This window comes from Scyliorhinus canicula, chromosome 1 (assembly GCF_902713615.1).
Source record: "Scyliorhinus canicula chromosome 1, sScyCan1.1, whole genome shotgun sequence".
In the NCBI taxonomy this organism is placed as follows: domain Eukaryota; kingdom Metazoa; phylum Chordata; class Chondrichthyes; order Carcharhiniformes; family Scyliorhinidae; genus Scyliorhinus; species Scyliorhinus canicula.
Window position 1 is genome coordinate 177,304,160 of NC_052146.1, and position 14,334 is coordinate 177,318,493.

General features: G+C 41.8%; 1 protein-coding gene across 2 annotated transcripts in view; it reads left to right on the plus strand.

The window, feature by feature from the left end:
• Positions 1 to 14,334, plus strand: part of igf2r (insulin-like growth factor 2 receptor) — a 214,653-nt gene that overhangs the window by 88,427 nt on the left and 111,892 nt on the right. For both annotated transcript variants that reach the window (XM_038803333.1, XM_038803343.1), the window contains exons 15-16: positions 10,581 to 10,725; positions 14,065 to 14,242. In XM_038803333.1, the coding sequence (XP_038659261.1) occupies positions 10,581 to 10,725; positions 14,065 to 14,242 (323 nt within the window). The remainder of the gene's footprint in view (positions 1 to 10,580; positions 10,726 to 14,064; positions 14,243 to 14,334) is intronic.

The window sequence follows — 14,334 nt, forward strand, 5'->3', positions numbered from 1 at the left end:
TATCTTTGAGTTCTGGGGTGAGACCCATGCAGACACGGGGAGAACGTGCAAACTTCACACAGTGACCCAGAGCCGGATTCAAACCCGGTTCCTCGACGCCGTGAGGCAACAATGCTAACCATGCGCCACCGTGCTCCCCAATCCAAAAACAATTCTAATGTATTTTTCAGCAAGCTTTATTACCATGATTCTACCAGATACCCACACTTGCCACCAAATGGTAACAAATTCAAATGTTGTATCGACCAGTGCTAGACTGAGATGGTACTTGGGCTCTTGCTTTTCAAATGCTAGTTCATCTGATAGTTTACCCATCTCCTCACAAAAATACATCTTGACACAGTTGACAGTATGACCCACCTTCAATACCTTTCCACAATTGTCCAGCTGGGTGGAATTGTTCTCGCTTGGTTTCCTTCTTATCTAATCTTATCAATGGTTTCTCTATCTGTTCTTGCTCTGTTACCCCTGGTGCTCCTCCAAGGATCTATGCTTGAACACCTCATGTATTATCTACATTCTACTCCTCGGTGGCATTGTCCTAAGGCATTGTAATAGATGCAGTCATAGAGTTTTACAGCACAGGAAGAGGCCTTTTGGCCCATCGTGTCCATACCGGCCATCAGACACCTACCTATTCTAAAACCGTTTTCCAGCACTTGATCTGTAGCCTTTGTATGCTATGGTATATCAAGTGCCCATTTAAATGCTGCTTAAATGTTGAGGGTTCCCGTGTTTACCGGTGCTATGTCTTTTCGTCCGACGTCATTTCGTCCAACGACACTTCGTCCACGTCTTTTGGTCCAACGTCTTTTTGTCCGCCCGTCTTTTGGTCCAGCGTCACTTCGTCCAGTTATCCAATTACAAATAGTTTAATTTAGTTTTTCAATGTTACTGCTCAAGGATCCTCTCCACCTATTTCGCCTCTTGAGGTTGAGTTCTGCATTTGTGCTGCTTGATCTCCAGACATTTTGGTCCAACGTCACTTCGTCCAATTATCCAATTACAAATTAACTCCGTATAAAACCATTTAATTGATAAAATGCAAGTACAATACAGCAAGTGAATTTAATTGCTAAAATGCAAGTAATTGATAAAATGCAAGTAAAATGCAAGTTGAAAAATGCAGTTTAAAAAGTTAAAAAATCTAAAAATGCAGTTACAAAATCTAAAAGTTTACTAATTACTTAAAATTACCGAAATTACTTAAAATTGATGTAAATTGTAAATTCCCGAAATGGGTGAATATCCTGCAGCTTAACTTAATAATGTCTGGAGATCAAGCAGCACAAATGCAGAACTCAACCTCAAGAGGCGAAATAGGTGGAGAGGATCCTTGAGCAGTAACATTGAAAAACTAAATTAAACTATTTGTAATTGGATAATTGGACGAAGTGACGTTGGACCAAAAGACGGGTGGACAAAAAGACGTTGGACCAAAAGACGTGGACGAAGTGTCGTTGGACGAAGTGACGTCGGACGAAAAGACGCGACACGGTGTTTACCACCCTTTTAGACGAGTTCCAGATACCCACCGCCTTCTAGATGTAAAAGATTTCCTGCAAATCCCCTGATTCTAACCATAAATCTATGCCCCCTGGTTATTGACTCCTGTACTAAGGGGAAATGTTTCTCCTATCTACCCTAACCCTCATAATTTTGTACACCTTGATCAGCTCTCCCTCAGCCTTCTCTTCTCTAAGGAAAACAACCCCAGCCTATCCAGCCTTTCTTCATAGCTGAAATGCTCCAGCCCAGGCAACATCATGGTGATCTCCGCTGTACCTAGTGCAATTACATTCTTCCTATAGTGTAATGTACACTACAAACAGCAAGGGACCCAGTGCCAATCACTGCAGTGCACCACTAGACACCAGCTTCCAGTCATAAAAACAAGCATCACCTATTGCTTCCTGCCACTAAGCTTATTTTGGAATCATTTTGCCAAATTGTCCTGCATCCCATGGGCTCTTACCGTCTTGATCAGTCTCGCAAAAGCCTTACTGAAGTCCTTGTAGACAACATCCAACTACACTGCCCTTTTCTACACACCTAGTCACCACCTCAAAAAAATAAATCAAATTTCCTAGGCATAGTCTTCCCCTGGCAAAACCATGCTGACTATCCTTATCTTTGCCACTCCAAGTGGAGATTAATTCTGTCCCTCAAAGTCTTTTCCAATAATTTTTCTACCACTGATGTTAGACCCCCTGGCCTGTAATTACCTGGGGTTTTTTTTCTTCCTACTTCCCTTCTTGAATAATGGTACCACATTAGCTGTCCTCCAGTCCTAGGCACATCTCCTGTGGCAGAGACGATCTGAAAATTGAAGTCCGAGCACCTGCAGTTTTCTCTCATGCCTCACAGTAGCCAAGGATAAACTGCTAGCACCTTCCTCTCTGATCTGTTTAACCATTACACAGTCCCAATCACTGCTTTAGATATCTACATTGTCCTTCTCCACACACATGCAAAATCCTCATTTAATGCCTCACCTACATCTTTCGGCTGTACACGCAGGTTGCCACTTAGGTTCCTAATGGGCCAACTTTTAGTTTTAACCTGTACTCTAACAACAACCAATTGTACCGTAGCCCTACCCCGCTGCTCCTACTCCTTCACTGCTGCTAAATTATCAGGCTGCTTATTGGATATCCGTATTAGATGAGCAGAAATTTCCTTCAATTAAATATTGGGAAGCTAGTTCCCTAGCTACTGATTCCATCTCTCTCCGTAGCAACATTGAGATGAAACCTGACTGTTGGCAAACATGGTGTCATATTTGAACCTGAGATTTGGTTCCAACTATGTAATAGTGCCATGGGCGGCATGGTGACAGTGGTTGTGTTGATAGTTAAATTCTTCACCCGGTAGTCTGGCTCAATAAAATGAGATGGATTTGTAGGTATAGTATCATTTGATAATAAGCAACTTGCAAGGCTGGCTTACTCGTAGGTCCTCAGAACACGCACACAGCCGTCTTCTGGGAGCCCAGAGCAAGAGAGACCGAGGACAAAGGGTCTCTGCAGATATATTCAAAATCACATTAAGATTCACATATAAGCTTCCCATTGGTCATTCTATACACCTCCTGACCTGGCCATATATCCTGATTGGCTCACTTTGCATTTCTCAATCCTGGGCCCCCTTGTTACCCAGTATCCTTTTCACCATTCTCTCCATGAGGCTACCCTCCCCCTTTCCTAGCCAGGCTTTACTAAATTCCTTTGTCCTTTGTCTGTGAGCTCACTACCATCGGACCAGCCCTATTATCTATACTATTTTAACTAATAATCCTATTTTATATCACGTTCATTTGTTCAATTCCTCAGTTGCACCGCTGCTTAACAGCGCCAGAGATTCAATACTGGCCTTGGGTGACTGTGTGGAGTTTGCTCCTTCTTTCCGTATCTACGTGGGTTTCCTCCCGCAGTCAAAAGAAGTGCAGGTTAGATGGATTGGCCATGAGAAATTGCCCCTTAGTTTCCAAAGATGTGTAGGTTAAGTGGGGGTCCAGGGTTCTAGAAATAAAGCGGGCAGTAGGCCTAAATAGAGTGCTCTTTCAGAGGGTGGTGCAGACACGATGGGCCGGATGGCCTCCGTCTGCTCTGTAGTAATTCTCTGGTTCTATGGACTGACTGCCTGTTTCCACTCACCAACTCATGCACTCGGAAACATTGTGACTACTAAAGGTAGCATGCACTTTGATCTTAAAGGTTTAAAAGTCCTCTGTCTCATGTGTTTCTCCTGAAATGTGCAGGTCTGTAATTCCTTTTTGATCCACTGAGAAAGTCTGGAGGTTTATGAAGCTAAATTCACTGCTTTATTCTCTGCGTAACAGGATTTCTCTTGTTCCACTCCAATCGTGATACAATCAAAGATCTCTAGCAAATCTCTGGCTAGGTTCTTCAAACAGAAGTCAAGACCAATCCAAATTCTCTGCCCACTGATGGTTCTTAGGCATGGCCTTGTTTCTTTGCGGGTCTGGATCTTTTTCCTTTGCTGCTCCGAAAGTACTTTATTAAATGTCCTGATATGAAGCCCAGTTTCTGTCATGAAACCAGAGTGTTTCTGTCCAGGGCAGCACGGTAGCATTGTGGATAGCACAATCGCTTCACAGCTCCAGGGTCCCAGGTTCGATTCTGGCTTGGGTCACTGTCTGTGCGGAGTCTGCACATCCTTCCCGTGTGCGCGTGGGTTTCCTCCGGGTGCTCCGGTTTCCTCCCACAGTCCAAAGATGTGCAGGTTAGGTGGATTGGCCATGCTAAATTGCCCTTAGTGTTGGGTGGGGTTACTGGGTTTTGGGGATAGGGTGGAGGTGTTAACCTTGGGTAGGGTGCTCTTTCCAGGAGCCGGTGCAGACTCGATGGGCCGAATGGCCTCCTTCTGCACTGTAAATTCTATGATCTATGGTCCCCATGAATGGTTTTTGACGGTTGGGCCATTACTAAACAATGGGACCCAAGTTTCACCCATTCATACACCTCTGATAGAATAGGAATTTTTACATTCATTCTCTGCATTTTACCTCCAGTCAAAGATTGCAAGCAGCATGTGGAAAAACGTTTCTTTAATTATTTGAAGGCCACCTGTTGACCACAGGAAAGCTCTGTTGCATTTAAAGCCTTCTCAAAGGTATCTCCTGAAAGTTTTAAGGATTTATCCAGACATGAAGATTAAATCAACCTTTTGGAAATTCATGTGTATTGACAGGAAAGAAAAGGTCACCTGACATCAATTCCATTTTGTCTGTTCTCCACGTTGTTTTAAAATGTCTATATTGTGAACATGACGCACATTCCCAGATCGTAACTCTATGATTAGAAATTTCCCCCAAGCTGTTTTTTAGTTATTTTAAAGATGGGCCCCCTGATTTGCTGACCCTCCTGCCAGTGGAAACTGTTTCTCCTATCTACTCTTTCAAAACTGCTCAGAGTTTTGACCACTTCTTTCACAACCTCCAAAAAAATGTTTGCTGGAAGGAGAACAGTTTGAGCTTCTCCAGGTCATTCATTCAATGTGGCTATTTTCAGGAATTTCTGTTTAGAAACTGGGATTTAATCTTGTATGTATTGATAAGTTTGAACAAATAGAATTCAATTAGCATTGTGGTGCTTTGGGATGTGCAAAAAAGTTGCGGTTGCAAAACGTGGTATATCAAATTACTAACCTACCTATGGTGTTATGTTCCCAAAATACGAGAGCTGCATTTGTAATCAGAAACAATTAGTCAGTCAAGAAAAGTCATTCAACTGAAAAGGAGGCGTTAAGAATGGTCGAAGGATGTAGAAGCCCCAAATTCTTCCACACCCACTCGCACCTCAGCTAACCGCTAGTGGAATAATTTTATCACAACACTACTTCTGATAAAATTTCTAGTGATCGACAGCAGTTGTAGTTGTAAAAAAAAGCCCCTTAGTTTAAAATATCTTGGTTGCTCACTGATTTTGGTGAATTTGGTGTCCCTTGTGTTTAACTGGAAATAACTTCCTCAACCAATGATAAACTGGAATCAACCTCCTAAAACAAGGATAAATATAGCTAATACTATAAATACACAGCATGTTTCATCATCTGATGTGGAGAAAGCCTGTTTCATATGCACAGATGCTTCATTAGAATTATGGGTCTGCATATTCACACTAAGTTTCAGGAGAAGGACAGTTTGACTAACCTACATGAAGTAATTTACTGTTCGGATTTCTAAGATTTGTAGGGTTCTTTTTCAAAGTGCATTTTCAGATTTGGAAAATAATAGGTAGTGCAAGTAAAAAAAAAAAAAAAAAGAATGTCCTGTTCAGGGCTTCACGTTCTGAACCAACTTTCAGAGAGCACAGGTGAATTTGTGTGTTCTGCACCATAATGCAATTAATTGCTTGTCTATCGATGGAGTGAATGGTATCTGACAGCACACCTAGGCCTTTCGTAGGTAGGAGATTTCTAATTTAGTATGTGACCTTAGAAACAGATGTGTATTTGTTCTGCGCTGCATTTAGGCATATTTTTAGACTGCTTACTGGTTAATGATCACTTCAACTGTACTCTGCAACCAAGGAGATTGTCGATTGATTCTTAAGCCAATTGAAGTGGAAACCGGAAAACGTTTTACTCCGTATTAGGCTTATTTACAGAATGTAGCATCACAAATGTATGCCTCATCCCTAGCTTGCATCTGATGTCCCTGTAGTCCATTTTTCTCTAGGGGGGCAAGTCCTTCAAAACAAAACTTTAAAAACGTGTTGAGATGCACATGGGGAGTGGGGTTGGGGGGGGGGGGGGGGAGAACTAAAAGCGCACAGCTACTTCAATGTGTAATGGTCTATCAGTAAGACTATGAACTCAACACTTAATTATTGCCTGATTCTTGCACAGCAAGGCTCATCTGGCAATTTGCACCTGGATTTCTTGTACATTCAGACAATGAGTCCCAAAGCAAGCATCCTACCCCTGGACCAATGAGCTAGTGGCACAAGTCTCTTGTATGTCAATTAAAGTTAAACTAATTAATTGAAAGCCCTTGTGAGGGGCACTGTAACACAAAACACAACCCAAGTTTCTTTATACTCTCAATCAATAAATTAAACATAAAATGACAGTGGGGCACTGTAACTGAAATAGTGAGGAAACTTAAGTAATTAAATCAAAATGTCATTACTAGGGGTGGTGATGTATCCAGCCCCCCGGAGCCCACCAGTCGCAAACGTCTCTTTCTAGGTGCTCATGGTACATCAATCACGGCCCTCCACCTGTAATTTTCTTTTCTTTTTTCCTTTGTTTGTTTATGGGATGTGGGTGTCGCTGGCTAGGCCAGCATTTGTTGCCCATCTCTGAGGGCATTTAAGAGTCAACCACATTGCTATGAGTCTGGAGTCACATGTAGGCCAGGATGACAGATTTCCTTCCCTAATGGACATTGGTGAACTAGATGGGTTTTCACGACAATCGACAATGGCAACATTTTCACCCACCAAGGATATTATAAAACCAGCTGCCCATTCAGAAGATTTGCATTAGAAAAGCCATTAAAATTATTAATTTCATGTCCTTTGGGTCCCCCAAGGCTGGAAACCGGAGTACAAATTTCTCTATTTAATTTGAAGTTTTGTTAATTTGACTATACTCTGTGATATCTTTCACTGAGTCCTTTGCTGAAAGGTCTTTCAGCTGCGTATTCATCACCACAAGGTTTATATTTTAACACCATTCTAAACTCTTCATTAGAAAATCCCCCCTTCTCCAATTGCTGATTGTCAGTCCGAATTTAAGCAGTGCTCCAAGTCCACTCCCTTTCCATTTTTCTGTTATTTTTCTACACTCACCCTTTTGTCCTTCCCATGTATTACTGTATAAAGACTGAATCTGTTTGACACGTCTATAAATTGTAAAGTGAAAATATTTCCGTCCTTGTGCCACACCTTTAAATCCATGGCTACTCATTAAAGTCCTATGCCATTGGAAGACTTACAAAGGCATGGGTGCACCCTGTCATACGTTTTGCATATGTCTCATTTTGCGCTAATCCCTTGGAACCTTGTGTGCTCATCATCAACCACACCGTTTGGTCGGATTTTTAAACTATGGTGAGAAGGGTGAGAAAATTCTGTGTAACTTGGAGACTATTTGCTTTACTTCTGTGATTCTTATTGCCTGATACCATTAATACCAATTTCTGATTAGAAATGACAAATTTGTCAAGGGGATGCAAGAATGGCCTTATTGGGTAAACTGCAGGACCACTGACTAAAAATAATTGCTTTAACATGTTCCATATCCAGTTTCATTTATGCCTTTTTCAGCATAGGTATTTCACTGGAGACCGTATCAGTACTGAAGTGACTTACTCCAGCTATTTTGCATCACCCCCCTTTTAGTGAGCTCTTGTTATCAACCCAGAACCTGAAACAAGTAGAATTTTCACACTTCCTGAACTGATGAGACTCCTCACGACTAAGTAAATCTAGATAACATTTTAACCAATCTGTTCCATAGATTGTCGAGGAGTAATGACTATCAAACGCAACACAATTAATTGCACTTTTTGCCAGATTAAAACAACTACTTTTGACTAATTTCCTTAGACTGATCAGTATCATCAATTTCTGGGTTTGCTTCAGGCGTGACTCTAATAAACCTGTTCCTCTTTGGGAAGTTGACAACATTATATATATTTTTAATATATTTTTATTTTCATTGTTCATAATATACAATAGTGCAAAACGATAAGACAGTAAAACACCTGTACAAAGAACCCCGAAACAGCCTGCCCCCCATCTTCTTACAAAATTATATTCTGAGTCGCATCTAAGACAGAGGGTGGTGGTGGATGAAAATTTTCAGACTGGCAAGCAGGCGGTGTACCACAGGGATCAGTGCTGGGTCCTCTGCTATTTGTTATTTTTATCAATGACTTGGAGGAAGGGGCTGAAGGGTGGGTTAGTAAATTTGCTGATGACACCAAGATTGGTGGCGTAGTGGATGAGGTGGAGGGCTGTTGTAGGCTGCAAAGAGACATTGATAGGATGCAGAGCTGGGCCGAAAAATCGCAGGTGGAGTTTAACCCTGATAAATGCGAGGTGATTCATTTTGGTAGGAAAAATTTGAATGCGAATTACAGAGTCAATGGCAGGGTTCTGAGGAATGTGGAGGAACAGAGAGATCTTGGGGTTCATGCCCACAGATCTCTGAAGGTTGCCACTCAAGTAGATAGAGCCGTGAAGAAGGCTTATAGTGTGTTCGCATTTATTAACAGGGGCCTTGAGTTTAAGAGCCATGGGGTTATGCTGCAACTGCACATAACCCTGGTGAGACAACATTTGGAGTATTGTGGTCACCTCACTATAGGAAGGATGTGGAAGCATTGGAAAGAGTGCAAAGGAGATTTACCAGAATGCTGCCTGGTTTGCAGGATAGGTCTTATGAGGAAAGGTTGAGGGAGCTAGGACTTTTCTCTTTGGAGCGGAGGAGGATGAGAAGTGACTTAATAGATGTTTATAAGATGATGAGGGGGATAGATAGAGTGGACGTTCAGAGACTATTTCCTGGGGTGGATGTAGCTGTTACAAGGGGGCATAACTATAAGGTTCAGGGTGGGAGATATCGGAGGGATGTCCGAAGTAGGTTCTCTACTCAGAGAGTGGTTAGGTGTGGAATGGACTGCCTGCTGTGATAGTAGAATCGGACACTTTAGGAACTTTCAAGCGGTTATTGGATAGGCACATGGAGCACACCAGAATGACAGGGAGTGGGATAGCTTGATTTTGGTTTCGGACAAGGCTCGGCATGACATCGAGGGCCGAAGGGCCTGTTCTATGTTCTATGAAGCACCTGTCAACTCTTCTCCAGGCATTCTTGGGGTTTGTTCCTCTATTATTGTTACTCAAATCCTGTCAGCTGCTGTGATATTCAGATCTGCTAAAAGTGCCTTCTATGTTCCTTCTTTCTGTCTGTAGCTCTCTTGTGTTGACACCTGTGCTCCATTTTTGAATGATTCCGAAAGGCCACAATTGTTGAATCCTCCAATCTCTTTCACACTGTGGAATGTCCCATGTGTGATATCAGAACAGCTGGAAATGACAGCCTCCCCAGGAATATTTTGAAAGCAGCAGACATTTACAGGGTGTCTCTGAGAACTGAATGCCAGTTCAAACCAGAATCCTATCCACATGCGACATTTCAATCCAGCAATTTAAGTGGAAACCAAGTAAGGAATCTCCAAATTGGATTTCTGCAATTTTTACGGAGTCCGTTAAAGTCCCATAATGTATGAAATAATGGTCTCTTGAAATCTCTCTATTTTGGCCATGCCTCGTAGGCATCTGATGGATCATTTTGTATAAATTTTATCCATGCAGCTTAATGGAAGATCCAAACAGCCAGCTCACAAAATACTTCACTTCTGACTTTATTTTACTGTTCCGAAGCCATAATGCCAAAAGTCACAATTTTCTTTTATCTTCGGTATGGCCATAACCCATGTCCACATATGCACTTCACTTTTTCACTGGTCATAAGGTTGGGATTTGGAGAACGTTGAGTAATCGTACCCTGACAATTTACATTTGGTTTCAGCAATTCTTCACTTCTAACTCCAATTACAATCTTTTATCTGAGGGAAACAATATCTTGGTTGCCTAAAGGTGAAGCATGAAAACTATTTTCTACTACCAAGTTAATTAATTCTGAAACCAGTTGGTGAAATAGGAAACCAGGCACCAATCGTTTTAAATGTATATAGGTTCAGGGTGGGAGATGTAGGAGGGATGTCCGAGGTAGGTTCTTTACTTAGTGGTTAGGGTGTGGAATGGACTGCCTGCTGTGACAGTAGAGTCGGACACTTATCACAAATATCTGCCTGCCCCTTGTTGAGCGTCCCAGAGATTTCTCTTTATATCTGTTTAAGGTACTTAATCAATGCTCTTCACTGTATATCCTTAAACTTAATACAATTTTCATACCATTAACAGATTTTCTAGTGATTGGTACATTGGTCACTAGTTTAGTTTCCACTTGTTTTGGAGGTAAGATTGTGTCGCTAAAACCACTTCTTAGTTGCCTTGAATTTACTTATTTTTAATTTTTAGGCTTCTTATTTGACCTTTCGCCTCTGACCAAGCAAAATGGCAATTACCAAATTAAATCTGAGAAGTACAATTTCTATATAAATGTCTGTGGCAACGCATCTGGTGTCTGCGAGGCAAATTCTGGTGCTTGCCAGGAAGATCCAGTGTAAGTAACCAGATTGTTTGCATGGCTCAGCTCATGAATGTTGGTGCACTAAATGCAGAATTAATGAATTGAATATTGTAAATATAGGAGTTTAGTATTGTAAACCACTCTTTCTAAATATAGGGAAGTGGTACTTCATGACAATTTTTAATTTGCTGATTAATTCTCAAAATGGACATCCATCTTGTACTTGAGTTTATGAAAATGTGACGGAATTTGGGGTTGGTTTTTAGTGTTACCCTGGAGTACCTGGTAAACTGGTGTAGCCATTCACTGCCAGATCTGGCTGGGCCACCAGGATCATCTTGGGATACAAAGGTGACCCCTTTTCTCTACTACAAGCTTTTGTCTCCTCCATCTTCATCTTCAATGACGAATAATTGAGTTGTTACTAAGGTTGAACTGGTTCTGTACTGCCCGTCCTTCCTGCTAGCAGACTGGACCAGATTTCCTCCGAGTCCCTCCTGCCCTAGCTATGAACTTGTGTCTTTCTCTAGTTTGTCTCCAACCTTGCCGCCTTTGTGCTCATCTTGTCCATGAAATGCCCTTCTTGCTCTCCCTACCCTTTTCCGGCTAAACTATTGACCACTCAATTTTTCTTCCCGACTCCCATGTTAGCTGACATTAAATGTTATTTCTCCTCTAGTTCCATCCCCCTCTCCTTCAAATCTGCAATCATCATTCCCCCCTCAAACGAAAACTTGACTAGTGTGTCCTTGCAAACTACTGCCTCAACTCTTAACATCCTTTCCCCTCAAGTTTTTGAACGTATTGTCCCTTCCTGACCTCGTGCCCATAGTTCCTGCAGATTCCGTATTTCATTCATTCAGGGGATGTGGGTGTTACGGGCTGAGCCAGCAGTTATTGTCCGTCCCTAATTGCATTTGAACTGTGTGGCTTGCATGTGTCAACCATATTGATGTGTATCTGGAGTCACATGTAGGCCATAGCAGGTATGTACTCTTTTCTACTCTAAAGGACATTATGAAATGAAAATCGCTTATTGTCACGAGTAGGCTTCAAATAAAGTTACTGTGAAAAGCCCCTAGTCGCCACATTCCGGCGCCTGTTCGGGGAGGCTGTTACGGGAATCGAACCGTGCTGCTGGCTTGCCTTAGTCTGCTTTCAAAGCCAGCGATTAGCCCTGTGAGCTAAACAGCCCCTCATTCATTAGTGAATCAGATGAGTTTCTATGACAATTGACAAAAGTTTCGTGGTCATCATTAGACTCAACGCCAGATTTTTTTTTAATGAATTGAATTTAAATGTCACCGTCTTTAGTGGTGGGATTTTAACCCGGGTCCCTGGAACATTACCCTGGGTCTCTTAATTACTAATCCAGTGACTATGCCACCGCCTTCCCTAATCTGAATCCTTCCAAGCAGGTTTCCATCTGGCCTGCATTGAAATGGTTCTTATTTTTTCCAACTTGAATGCTGTCTTTATTGGAACAGAATTTAAAAGGATAGTTTTCGTACAAAAATACAAGGCTGGTCACAACTCCCAATGCAAGCATGTTTTCTGCTGGTACTGGAAATACTGTGAGTTATGCTCATGCAGGAGTTGCACCTTTACAGTACCAGGTCTAATGCTGCATCAGTACCAATTCTACAAGCAAGACACCGTCCTTTGCATTAAACATAGGATAATCCCATAGAAAAGATACAACCGTGCAATTTTCAGAAGTATCAGAACCCAATGTTTTAAATATGTTCGCTATTTTGAAGACCAAGCCGGGTTGCTCAATAGATGTACCCATCCAGGAACGTTAGACAGAGTACCAAGGGTGTCGGCCTTAATTTTAAGTTTCTGCATGAGTTCCTGCAGGTGCTGCAGAATTGTTATTTCCTTTTTTGTTTCTGCTGCATTATTTCAGCATCCCTCTGCTTTCCAGCTGCAGTAAATAAACCATCATCCTTTTCAGTTTACTTTGCTCACTTTATTTTTTACAATTTTCTGACTAACATCTTGTTGATTGCCATGGGTCATCCTGTCCCACCCCCACGACAGCCAGATCCAAATGACACCCTAGTTTACTGTGACAAAGGGACACTTTTCATTAATCTCAAATACATCCATTGGCACAGTTGATCACACCAGCCTCTGCCATCGTCCAACTGAGTGGGACTTAACGCAACTGGTTTTAATTCTTATGTTTATTTGTAACTAGAGAATCGCAGTTACTTCTCTTCCCGTTCCTGCACAGTTACCACTGGTGTCCCTCGAGAATATGCTTGTGCCTTCCTATTTCTCATCTACATGTTTTCAGATAATATTACTGAGTAGAAAAGAGTACATTTCCAAGTATACACTGGTGACATCTAGCTCTAACTCACCACCATCACCTCTCTTAACATCTCCACTGAATTGTCAGGTTGAATGAGCAATGATTGACTCCAGTTAAATATTGAGAAGACTGAAGCTGTTGTCTTTTACCCTGTCACAAACTCCACACTCTGCCCATGAATTCCACCCCCATCCCTGGCAACTGAATTTTAACCCCCACCCCGACAAGCTTTCAACTCCACATCCATGCCATCGTTAAGGTAATCTATTTTCACCTCCAACAATGTCTGTATCCACCCCTACTATGTCTCTTCTGCTGAAACCCTCATCCATTCCTTTGTTACCTTCAGTCTTGACTAGTGTAATGAATTCCTGGACAGCTTCCAATATTCTACCTGATAACCTTGAAGTCCTCCAAAAGCCTGCTGCTGGTATCCTAACTCGCCAGATGCCATTCATCCATACCCCTGTGCTGCTGCAAATCACTGACTGACAGTTTAGCAGCGTCGGTTTGAAAACATGGATAAGAATGTTAAAAGCCTGACCCCTTCCTAATATTCTACAGACCATACAATCCTCTGATATATGTGCACCTGTAATTCTGGCCTCTTGAGTATCCCTGATTTTAGTTACTCTACCATTTGTTGGCTGTGTCTTTAGCTACCTCCGCCCCAAGCCCTGTGATTCCCACCTCTAAATCCCTGTCTCTCTACCTTGCTTTTCTCCTTTTTAAAAACATACCTCTTTGGCCAAATCATTGATCAATCTCTGTATTTGGCTTGGTGTCTTCATTTGTTTCATATTAAATCTGAAGCAACATCCTGGATGTTATGTTAAAGATGCATGAAGTTTGTATTTCTACTGTTCCTGTAAGACTTAAACTATATTGTTATCTTTCCCATCCCTGTGTTTATACAGTTGCAAGGGCCAAAAACAGTAGTTGAAATCCATGCTCGTCATTCAGTTTCTAGCTGCATTGTGTATTTGGCATAAAGCTAAAGTTGATCATCCCAACTTTATTCAATGTGTTTTAATGCTTTGCTTGATCCTTAGGCATAAAACCTCTTGGAGCCTGGGAGTGTCCAACTCCAGATTGTCATACTATGATGGGATTATTCATCTGGCCTACACAAATGGATCACAATACAACAATGGGCAGCACACTCAACGATCTACACTCATAACATTCCTGTGTGATCGGGATGCAGGCAAAGGGCATCCAGAATTTGAGGTCAGTTATTAGACTGCACAGGGAAGGTTGTGATGTTATAACACCATATCATTTCACTACAGACGTCTGTTTACTATGGTTCCCTGATGACT